Here is a 12,193-nt window from a genome sequence, read left to right on the forward strand (position 1 = left end):
ATACCTCAGGTCTTATTTCTGGACCTAGTTTTTTTTAGTACTTATCAATAATTTAAGTAAAACTACAGAAATACAAATATTAGGGCGCCTGGGTGGCTCAGTGGGTTAAAGCCTCTGCCTTTGGCTAAGGCCATGATCCCAGGCTCTTGGGATTGAGCCCTGCATCAGGCGCTCTGCTCAGCAGAGAGCCTGCTTCCTCCTCTCTATCTGCCTACTCGTGATCTCTGTCAAGTAAATAAATAAAATCTAAAAAAAAAAAAAAAAAGAATGTAGAACCTTTAAAAAAATATATAAATATTATAAATATTAGATGTATAAATAACAAAATCCACATTATTATTTAACATGCTAGATAGCAGGCTCCAAATTCAAAATTACCTTGAGATACAGCAGAGATAAATGTAAACTCCCAACATGTAAGTTTTTAAAACTAACCAAAACAGTGGTGCCTTGGATTGGATCCTGGAACAAAAAAAGGCCATTAATAAAAAAAATTGATGGAATCTGAATAAAACCTGGAGATTAATAGTAACATATCAATGTTTGTTTCTTAGTTTTGACAAATGTACTATGATAGTACACAAGGATAACATTAAGGGAAACAAACTAGGTAAGGGTGATTACAGGAACTCTTTATCCTATCTTTGCAACTTTTCTATAAATCTAGTTACTCCAAAAATAAAAGGTTTTTTATTTCTAAAAAAAATCACAAATCAAATAATCTAAAGGAGATTTAAAATAAAATTCACATTTGAAAAATCAGGTGATAGGTGCCTGGATGGCTCAGTAGGTTAAGCATCTGCCTTTAGACTCAGGTTATGGTTCCCTGCTCAGTGGGGAGTCTGCTTCTCTCCGCCCCTCCTCCTGCTCCTTCTCCCTCAAATAAACAAAATATATTTTTTTAAAAATCCCAAGAGGGTTTTTAAATAAACAAATAAATAATCCGGTAATATTTGTTGACCATAATCCAGAATAACCACCAAGTTGCTTTACAGCAACTGATCTTCCAAACAACTATAATAAGAACTAACTTTTATTATTGGCTCCTTACAATAGGCCAGGTACCGGGTACAGAGTCTATATTCACGAACTCATTTCATCTTCATAACAATCCTAAGAGATGGACAGTATTAGGCCCATTAGACAGATGAATGAAAGGGACAGTTTTCCCCGCTTAAACTACTCTGATCATCCAGTCCAAATGCACCATTTTAGGAAGCTAGATCCAAATAAGGTGACTTATCTCTATAAAATAAAAGCACACTCTATAAGAGACCACATCTACATCCACTTATGCAGCCACAGCTATAATATACTTAATTTTGGTGCAAACACTTTAAAAGCTATAAACTGGGGGGTGGGGGGGGCAGCTATAAACCCAAAAGGAGAATGGCATGGAATAGAATCTAGAAACCATGCAACCCAAGGTTAAGAAACAGCTATTAACTAGTATTTAGCTCAGACTGACTAAAGCCTATTAATTGGAGATACCTAGCTGGCTCAGCTGGAGGAACATGTGACTTCTGATCTTAGAGTCCTAAGTTCAAGCCCCGTGTTGGATGTAGAGATTTACTTTAAAAAAATTGTTTTTAAAGGGCATCTTAGGGGCACCTGGGTAGTTCAGTGGATTAGGCCTCTGCCTTCGGCTCAGGTCAGGATCTCAGGGTCTTGAGATCAAGCCCTGAATTGGGCTCTCTGCTCAGTAGGGGGCCTGCTTCTCCCTCTACTTGCCTCTCTGCCTACTTGTGATCTGTTAAATAAATTTTTTTTTAAAGATTTATTTATTTATTTGATAGACAGAAATCACAAGGAGGCAGAGAGGAGGCAGAGAGAGAGGAGGAAGCAGGCTCCCTGCTGAGCAGAGAGCCCGATGTGGGCTCGATCCCAGGACCTGAGATGATGACCTGAGCCGAAGGCAGAGGCTTTAACCCACTGAGCCACCCAGGCGTCCCTGTTAAATAAATTTTTAAAAAAAAATTTTTAAGGGCATCTTAAATTAGTGGTTCCTATAAATAGAATGAAATAGTTCAATTATCCTAAAGAAGGCTTAAGTTTATTAAAATTTACCAGCAAGGAAATATAATGAATTGAGAAAAAAAATGATCAGCAGTAGGATGACTTAGGAGCAACCCTCTATCTGCATCAGTCTGCCATGTCTAATGAGGGTATACCTGCCCTCCTAAAAAGGCTGTTGTGAGGTCTCTGCCCTCCAATATGTGATATACACATTGATGAGGTAATCAAGTAAAGATTTCAAGGAATATACTTCAAAATTGATATGAGTAGATTAAAAAAGGATTTTGATTCTTTAGATTTTTCTGATGTCTATGCAATTGTTATAAGGCTAAGACATAGACATGTAAATGTCTAAGAAGAAGGGGCACCTGGTGGCTCAGATGGTTAAGTGTCTGCCTTTGGCTCAGATCAGGATTCCGGGATCCTAGGACTGAGCCCGGCATCAGGCTCCCTGCTCTGTGGGAAGCCTGCTTTTCCCTCTCCCTCTGCGGCTCCCCCTGCTTGTGCTTGCACTCTCTCGCAGTCAAATAAATAAAATCTTTAAAAAAAAATGTCTTAGATGGGGTGCCTGGGTGGCTCAGGGGGTTAAGCCTCTGCCTTTGGCTCAGGTCATGATCTCAGGGTCCTGGGATGGAGCCCTACATCAGGCTCTCTGCTCAGCAGGGAGCCTGCTACCCGCCCCACCCCCAGCCTACTTGTGATCTCTGTGTTGAATAAATAAAATCTTCTTTTAAAAATGTCTAAGAAGTGCGCCTGGGTGGCTCAGTGGATTAAGGCCTTTGCCTTCCGCTCAGGTCGCGATCCCAGAGTCCTGGGATCAAGCCTTGCATCGGGCTCTCTTCCCGGAAGGGAGCCTGCTTTCTCCTCTCTCTCTGCCTGCCTGTGATGTCAAATAAATAAAATTAAAAAAAAAAAAAAAGTCGAAGAAGTAATGTTTTCATATTCTCCAGTAACTCCTATTTGTTTTTCAAATCTCCATTATTCCTGACAAGTACGTTCTCTAGACAATCCAAATTGTGTTCCTTTTACTCTTCTCCCTCATAGTATCCTTTCCTTCATAGCATCATCACAACTCAGAATTACCTACTTATTTATGCTAATCTCTACCTCCTCCACTGGATTATAAACTCAAAAGGCAAGACCTGTTCATTTTGTTCACAGCTCTATCTCCAGTGCCTAAAATAGTGTTAACTTTGTAGGCACAATTTATTTTTTATTTTTTTAAAAAGATTTTATTTATTTGACTAAGAGAGAGATCACAAGTAGGCAAAGAGGCAGGCAAAGAGAGGGGGAAGCAGGCTCCCCGCTGAGCAGAGTCTGACACGGGACTGAGCCCCAGATCCTGAGATCATGACCTGAGCCTAAGGCCAAGGCTTTAACCCACTGAGCCACCCAGGAGCCCTCTAGGCACAATTTTTTTAAAAAGTCCTTCACTGAGCTATAGAATCTAACACTTTCCTTCCTTAAAAAAATTAAGCACAGCAAAATAAAGCTAAACTTGAGAAATTGATTACTAATGATTTAGTCACTTTGGAAAATGTTTAGCAGTTTCCTATAAAAGGCATACACTTGCCATACAATCCAGTGATCCCACTGCTAGGTATTCACACAAAATGAAAACCTATAGTCATACACAAACCTACCCGTGAATGTTTGAAGTGGCTCAACTGATAACCTTCTGAAACTGGAAATCAAATGTCCCTCAGCTAGCAATAAACTGTCCCATTAATAAGCAACAAATTGCAGGGGCACCTCTGTGGCTGTCAGTTACGTGCCCAACTCGTTTCAGCTCGTCTTGGTGTTCGGCAGGGAGTCTGCGTAAGATTCTCTCTTCCTCTGTCCCTCCCCCAGCTTGTGCCCCTACACGCTCAAATAAATTTTTTTTAGTTTATTTATTTCTTTGACAGAGACAGAGTTCACAAGAAGGCAGAGAGCGAGACAGAGAGAGATGGAAGCAGGCTCCCTGCTGAGCAGAGAGCCCGATGCGGGGCTCTGAGCCATCCAGGTGCCCCTCAAATAAATCTTATTTTAGGAGTTTACAGATACATGTTAAACAGATGAATCAAATTCATCATGCTAAGTGGAAAAAAAAAAAGACTCAAAAAACCTATATACTATACAAACCCAGGTATGACATTGCTGCCAAAACAAAATTACAGGGACAGAAAATAGATCAGTGGTTACCAAGACTTACAGGTAGAAGAGTGTGTTTACTACGAAGAGGCATGGGGGAATTTTGGTGGGGAGGAATTTTGGTGAGGAAGATGATGGTGGAACTATTCTATTCCTTGATTGTGGTAAACCATCTGTCAAAACTTAAATTTAGAATGCTTGGGTGGCTCAGTTGGTTAAAGCATCTGCCTTTGGCTCAGGTCATGATCTCAGCCGGTCCAGGGATCAAGCTCCAAGTTGGGTTGGGGCTCCCACTCAATGGAGTTTGCTTGCCCCTTCCCCCTGCTCATGATCTCTCAATTTTTTTTAGGATTTTAGTTACTGGGCGGCTAATGCCTGGGTGGCTCAGTGGGTTAAGCCTCTGCCTTTGGTTCATTCAGGTCAAGATCTTGGAGTCCTGGGATCAAGCCCCACATTGGGCTCTCTGCTCAGCAGAGAGCCTGCCTCCCCCACTCTCTACCTACTTGCGATCTCTGTCAAATAAATAAAATCTTGGAAAAAAAAAAAAAAAGATTTTTGAGGGGGGTGGTGGGAGGAAGAGGACACAGGTAATGGGAAGGGCAGAGGGTAACAAATGGCAGACTTCGCACTGAACAGGGAACCTGATGCAAGGCTCAACCCAGGATCCGGGGGATCATGACTTGAGCCGAAGACAATCAACTGAGCCACCCAGGTACCCCTCAAATAACATCTTAAAAAAAACCTCCCAAAATTGTGTGAAAGGGTGAATTTTAACAGTATGTAAATACTTTTACAAAGTAAGGAAAAACCTTTAGATTGCTTAGTAGTTTCCTATTGTTTTTTGCTTACTTGGGAATAACATTAACTTAGCATTACCTTTGTTATCATGAGGTCTCTCTCACAGAAACCAGAGCTCTAAACTCTTGAGACCCATGTGCCCCTTTAAAGGCAGTCCAGTGTCAATGCCACTTTCCTTAAATCACTCATTTTTGCTGGACGTCACATTTGGGTCCTAGTTGTTTAAAAAACAAAAGGAACTTGTGGAGCGAGTGTAAGGAAGACATTAGAAAGAAAGAAGTGAATTGGGGGAAATTGGAGGGGAGGGGGTTGGAGGTTAGGTGAGCCTGGTGATAGTTATTAAGGAGGGCACATACTGCATGGAGCACTGGTTGTGGTGCATAAGCAATGATTCTTGGAACACAAAAATTTTAAAGAAAAGGAACAGGGGTGCCTGGGTGGCTCAGTGGATTAAGCCTCTGCCTTCAGCTCAGATCATGATCCCAGGGTCCTGGGATTGAGCCGCGGGCTCTCTGCTCAGCAGGTAGCCTGCTTCTCCCTCTTTCCCTGCCTGCCTCTCTGCCTACTTGTGATCTGTCAAATAAAATCTTTAAAAAAGAAAAGTACAAAATCATATGGTCCCTCCCAAAGATTTCCATTGGATTAGGGGTCAATTACGTTTCAGGAAAATATGTGGCAGTTTCATCAATTTTTTCCCTCTTCAAAAAAATCACTAAGACAATGTATTTGTTAGGCTTCAGTTCTAGTTTTAAGCCAAGGAAATTCCCAGACTTGCAAATAATGGAAAGGACTCTGATACCACCTACATGGAAAAGAATCTATGCGTTGGTAGTTGAACAGTTATTATAAAACAGGTTATTTTAAAAAAACAAAACACCACACTTCAGGAAGGTAAACAAAAAAGGGTGAATCGGTCTTACTCCTCCTCTCAACTAAAACATGCACCCCCCCTTCCTTCCTTGCAGGACACAGAGCTCATTGTTGACCCCCTGCAAGCTACAGTGGATAACTCCAGAATTTTAATCCTAACTTTCAGTTGACTCAATCTATCTCTGCAGCATTTTGTGTTAACAAGTGAGGTAAACATTTGGCTACCAATCTAAAGTCCATCAAAAAAGTCACATTAACACACAAAAAATTGTCACCCTTTTTCTAGTTGCCCATTTCAGGGGACGGAGTACACAAAATCTGTTTTGCATTGAGCTGTCATTAACCTGCAAAAGTTAATGAGGTTCAACTTAATACACATGAAATAGTTTTTGTAATATTCATGGGTTTATACCCCATACTGAAAGCTACTAAAATCAAGGACTCTATCTGTATAGACAGAACTCAACTAACCAGATGAATTCTCATGCTCTTTTGAGGTAAATGACAGCAAGGGTATAAAAAATGAGCTCTGATCTGTCTGAAAACTTATTTTAGATTGCCTATTCTGGGCATTGGATGACTAACCAAAATAGTTTTCTAAAAAAATCAGATATGCTTTACTAACAATGTTTTAACTCCTAAACCAGAAAGTTTTTTGGTTTCAGGTTTGGAAATCACACCAGAATTCCTGGGACAAATGTCAACAAGCTCCCATCTGAGCTTCCTTACAAACCTGGGTAATTCAACAGCTGGCCAATTTAGAACATGAACGTCAAGCATCAGTTTGGGGCATTCTGGCTTAATTTTCATCAATTCAAACACAAAATGCAGTTAGCATAAAAAATTCAAGAGCTCAAGTAAAATGCTGTATCCTTTTAATTTCAGGTTTCAGGTGGTCAGTTGTAGTGACCACCAGTAGATGGTGCTCAAACCAAGGTCATTATCTGTATTAAGTTCTATAGAGTTAAGCACACTAGGCAAGCTGCACTTCCCTGGACACTACCCCACTCTCCTTCCTATCCTTCCACTTAGTGGGATGAATTCTCTGGTTTGGTTTTACGGCATGGAACAAATCCCTTTAAGCAAAGCATCATTCAAAACTTATGCCAGCTACCATTTTTTTTAAGAAACTTACTTAGGTCATCTCTAACACTAAAGCCAACAGCACATTTGCACAGACAAGTGAAAAATACTTTGAAGTTGCAGACAAAACCTTTTATTAGTTTATTTACAGGCCTTATCAGTGCTCCTGGTAGTATCATTAAAAGACCATTTTACCTTAGAAAATGCCTATCTTTTCAACTGTAGCCTATGGCTGCTATAGTATGCATTTCACTCAGCAATGTTTGCCTACCAGGTTATCCTCTGCTTTTTGCCTGAATTCCAGGTTGCCTGATGCATTCCCCTTTCATTATGAAAAAAGCCTACTCAGAGAACTAAGTTCAAATGGTCAAGATTGTTTTTTCATCAAATGTACCAGTGCTGAGATTTGCCAGCTATCTAACGCCAAAAATTAGATGGTTATCACCCAAATACTAATTTATTTACTACTATATGCAATTACAAAATCACCACAGTAGTCTTTGAAGATCTTTTTTCATCCTGTTCATTACTTCCAACTTTCATTCAATATTCCGTTTTTGGAATGACACTTGGAAAAACCTCCAAAATAACTTCAAACTAAAAAAAGCTTACCCTACAACTCCAGTCCAAATTTGAGTACCTGACCATCACACCTCTTCAAACTGGGCTTGATCTCCAGTTCCCTCTTCACCCCAAACTTGCTCTTTTAAAGATGAAAATTCCTCTTTTTAAGTGTATTTCTAGTTCATATGTGACCATAGAAAACTTCTAGACTTTCTTCTAAAATCTGGAGGAAAAATTAACTCTACCATTAAGAATGTCACCAAATGCCTGTTTTAGGTACTTTAAACTACTTTACAGTATTTATAAATGGGACATTAAACATTCTGGTAAGTGGGAAATTAACATGGGACAATGTATCAAGTTTACTCCCTAGTGATGAAAGTTTATATGCAACGCATTAACTTTGGTATTATAGAATTGAACCTGCTTATAGTACAACTGTCTTGTGGTCATTCTTTGCTTATATAAATTGTGTTGCACTAAATGACCTTTTTCCCCGTAGCTTTTTACTATGTACTTAACCATTTCCTTCCCTTAGACAAGTGAAACTCCAAGATTCCACCCAGGAAAAAAACGTTACCCGAAATTTCAATTTCAGCATATTATAACATTAGAAACAGGATCTGTGCAACTTACCCTTTCACTATTTTAATAGTACAAGGTTACAGTGTTGACCAAAAGAAAACACAGATTTCTCATTAAACTTTTGTTTTAATGGGTCTCAAAATTCTGTGACAGATTTTTGGTCAAGTTGTTTCCATTAAAAAGTACTGATTTTAAAAACTAATAACTTAAAACTGCCACACACACACACAAAAACAAATGGTCCACAAAACATTCTCCTTTCCTTCTGAAGGTTTTACGATGCATTGTTATCATTAACCAGTCTTTTACTATTAAACTTAAATGGCCAATTGACACAAACAGTTCTGAGACCGTTCTTCCACCACTGATTAAGACTGGGGTGGCAGGTATTGGGGATAATATTCATTTAGCCTTCTGAGCTTTCTGGGCAGACTTGGTGACCTTGCCAGCTCCAGCTGCCTTCTTGTCCACTGCTTTGATGACACCCACAGCAACCGTCTGTCTCATGTCACGAACAGCGAAACGGCCTATGAAAACAAATTTTAGATTACCATCAAATTCTGCACAAGAAATTATTTCCCAGCTTCAGTAATTTCCTAATTACACTCAAGTCCTCCTTACCCAGAGGAGGGTAGTCAGAGAAGCTCTCAACACACATAGGCTTGCCAGGAACCATATCAACAATGGCAGCGTCACCAGATTTTAAGAACTTGGGACCATCTTCCAGCTTTTTTCCAGAACGACGATCTATCTTCTCCTTCAGCTCAGCAAACTTGCAAGCAATGTGAGCTGTGTGACAATCCAGCACAGGTGCATATCCAGCACTAATTTGGCCTGGATGGTTCAGGATAATCACCTTTAAGTAAAGATTTACAATTAGTAAGTCTCAAAAGACAAGAGTCTGGCAATAAGAACACTGCCACTTTAAAAGTTGTTACCTGAGCTGTGAAGCCAGCTGCTTCCATTGGTGGGTCATTTTTGCTGTCACCAGCCACATTGCCTCGACGAACATCTTTGACAGATACGTTCTTGACATTGAAGCCCACATTGTCCCCAGGAAGAGCCTCACTCAAAGCTTCATGGTGCATTTCAACAGACTTGACTTCAGTTGTTACATTGACTGGAGCAAAAGTGACCACCATGCCAGGCTTAAGAACACCAGTCTCCACTCGGCCCACAGGGACAGTACCAATACCTAAAATATTTGACAAGTGTGGTGTCAACTACCTTATGTGAAAACATGGCAACCTACACAATTACATTGTGATTAAGAAATATTCAACTTACCACCAATTTTGTAGACGTCCTGGAGAGGCAGACGCAAGGGCTTGTCAGTTGGACGAGTTGGTGGCAGAATACAATCCAGAGCTTCAAGCAGTGTGGTTCCACTGGCATTCCCATCTTTACGGGTGACTTTCCATCCCTTGAACCAAGGCATCTAAAAACAAGATTGCCCATTAGCGTTCCCCAAAGAGTTGTCATTTAGTGTCAAAATTTGACACATCACTTTCTCTAGAAGTCTTGACGTCACTTACGTTAGCACTTGGCTCCAGCATGTTGTCACCATTCCAACCAGAAATTGGCACAAAGGCTACTGTGTCGGGGTTGTAGCCAATTTTCTTAATGTAGGTGCTGACTTCCTTAACGATTTCCTCATATCTCTTCTGGCTGTAGGGTGGCTCAGTGGAATCCATTTTGTTAACACCAACAATTAGTTGTTTAACACCCAGTGTGTAAGCCAGAAGGGCATGCTCACGGGTCTGCCCGTTCTTGGAGATACCTGCTTCAAATTCACCAACACCAGCAGCAACAATGAGGACAGCACAGTCAGCCTTTAAAAAGAAGAAAAGATCTACCCCGTTAAGTGTTTTTCCAAAAAATGAACTCCCCCCACCCTTTTCCGATGAAGCATTTAAATCTAGTTATTAATCCTACAAACCTGGGATGTGCCTGTAATCATGTTTTTGATAAAGTCTCTGTGTCCTGGAGCATCAATGATGGTCACATAATACTTGCTGGTCTCGAATTTCCACAGGGAGATATCAATGGTGATACCACGTTCACGTTCAGCTTTCAGTTTATCCAAGACCCAGGCATACTTGAAGGAGCCTTTTCCCATCTGTAAGGATTAAGAACAGTTACTAGGTAACTAAACATAACCATACTTCAACCTGAAATCCATTACTCCCACTTAAGCAAATTCTAAACTCCATTTTACAGCTGTAAACAGCTTTCATTTACTTCCCCGAGTTATCTAAGGGAACATTAATTTATTCCATCCTAATTAACACGTTCAGGTATTAACTAGTGACTAGTTTGGGGCAGTTAACACTTGTTGGCTTATTTGAACTATCTTTCTCCTTATGGTTAAGGTTAATGCACCTACCTCAGCAGCCTCCTTCTCGAATTTTTCGATAGTTCTTTTGTCGATCCCACCACATTTGTAGATCAGATGACCAGTAGTGGTAGACTTGCCCGAATCTACGTGTCCGATGACAACAATGTTGATATGAGTCTTTTCCTTCCCCATTTTGATTTAGGATGAGCAGTGGTTTTCACGACACCTAAATTGAAGGGGGGTTAAAAAAAAAAAAAAAGCTTTGAAACTACTGTTTCAGACTGGAGAATAAGCCACGACCCAAACTCGCAAAGGGCAAATTCCAAGGAGAATTACAATCAGTGCCAAGCTGGCCCAACTCTCGTCTCCACCCACTAAGCGTGGGGCTAACTCCACACCGCATAAAATCCCCTCCCCCCCCCCGAAGGCAGCCTGCTTCCAAGGCGTTGAGGAGAAACCGAGGTGCCAAGACAGTGCACGGTACACCGTGGGGTCACAGGAAGCAGCGGCAGAAGAGGGAAAGGCCCTTTTCCTTTGTGTGGGTGACTCACCCGCCCGCTCTCCCGGGCCGCCGCGTCCTCCATTTTGAGCTCCCTACAGCAGGGCCGGAGAGCGGCCATCTTTCCGCGCACGCAACTGGTGCTGAGCGGGCCGGCCTTGCCGCCCGGGGTGGGGACGGCACATCGCGGCCCGAGGCTGGGCACCAGAGCCGCCCGGCCCACTCCACGAGCCTCCCCCGCGTCCAACTAGGAGGCCACGGCTCGTGGGCCCCCCTCCCCCCGCCTCGTCGTACATGTGCGCCGGGACGAGAGGGCCTCGCCGCCGCCCTCCGCGCCTCGCGGCGGCCCCACACCCCAAGCACCCGAGGACCGCGGAAAGGCCCACCCGGTTGAGGTCCTGACCAACCTCCGCCAAACTGTGTCGACGGGAAAAAACCATAGCGACTTTTTTTTCTTAAAAGCTAAACGTCTGGACTTAAAACGACTGTTACCACAGAATAAGGTGCGGCCGAACTCGCACGCGGCCGCCACACCAGCCAAGCCAGGCCTCAGACCAACCACGAGGCAAGAAGGTCCTAAAAAACCGCAAGGCCTCGAACCTTCCCACCCACTCACAACCCTAAATTCGGGGTCAAGAACATCAGAAAGTAGGTCGGTGGCGCGGCAGTTGCTAAAAGCACGCGAGGGCCGGAGCCGGCTCTGAGAGGCCAAGCCCGCGGAAGCCACACCCGGCACTCACCTGTGTTCTGGCGGCAAACCCGTTGCGAAAAAGAACGTTCACGGCGGCTACGGCACTTATATACGGTCCTCCCCCACCCTCGGGGAAGAGGGCGGAGCCAGCACACGACACCACTTTCCCAGTTTACCCCGCGCCAACTCCATCGGGCACCCGTTCAATCGCCGTCCCCTCCCCCTACGTCTCGGGGACCGTGGGCGATGTACGCTCGGCCCACTGAAGAGCACACATCGCCTCGCGCATGCTCCTCTCGACCCCGATGACGACGAGAGCGAGTGGGTGGGGAGGCGAGGACGAGCCATCCTTCGATTCTAGGTTAGCGAGAGTTTAACGACGGTCCCTGGGATTCCCCAGGGCAGAGGCGAGTCCTTCTTTGTATGAATTACTCTTAGCTCCAGCTGGGGAGGGTGGGGGCGGCGAGGAGGCGGCCCGCCGGGGAAGTATAGAATCTTCCCTTTACGGTTCCTGGTTTAACTGCAAAGATGCTGTGGAGATTTGGAGTATTCTTCTCCTCGGCCATAGCCCTCCATTTCTTAGCCTAGTCCTCCCGAAGGTCCGGGACAGCCCCTT

General features: G+C 43.0%; 1 protein-coding gene across 1 annotated transcript; it reads right to left on the reverse strand.

The window, feature by feature from the left end:
• Positions 1–7,017: 7,017 nt before the first annotated feature.
• EEF1A1 (eukaryotic translation elongation factor 1 alpha 1) lies at positions 7,018–11,719 on the reverse strand. The gene is made up of 8 exons (XM_044254622.1): positions 11,627–11,719; positions 10,436–10,613; positions 9,989–10,168; positions 9,585–9,881; positions 9,337–9,487; positions 8,988–9,244; positions 8,671–8,905; positions 7,018–8,576 (listed from the first exon to the last, which is right to left on the reverse strand). Exons 2-8 carry the CDS (start codon positions 10,577–10,579, stop codon positions 8,452–8,454), a joined length of 1,389 nt encoding a protein of 462 aa, XP_044110557.1. The 5' UTR covers positions 10,580–10,613; positions 11,627–11,719; the 3' UTR covers positions 7,018–8,451.
• Positions 11,720–12,193: the final 474 nt, after the last annotated feature.

This window comes from Neovison vison, chromosome 1 (genome assembly GCF_020171115.1).
Source record: "Neovison vison isolate M4711 chromosome 1, ASM_NN_V1, whole genome shotgun sequence".
Taxonomy (NCBI): Eukaryota; Metazoa; Chordata; class Mammalia; order Carnivora; family Mustelidae; genus Neogale; species Neogale vison.

Bases quoted from the DNA above. Each gene is read 5' to 3' on its own strand.
- EEF1A1 (XM_044254622.1), bottom strand. From the start codon at position 10,579: ATGGGGAAGGAAAAGACTCATATCAACATTGTTGTCATCGGACACGTA. The intron at 9,882-9,988 runs GTTTGTAGGATT...TTCTTTTTAAAG, and splicing joins TGATTACAGGCACATCCCAG to GCTGACTGTGCTGTCCTCAT. The intron at 9,488-9,584 runs GTAAGTGACGTC...TCTTGTTTTTAG, and splicing joins TGCTGGAGCCAAGTGCTAAC to ATGCCTTGGTTCAAGGGATG.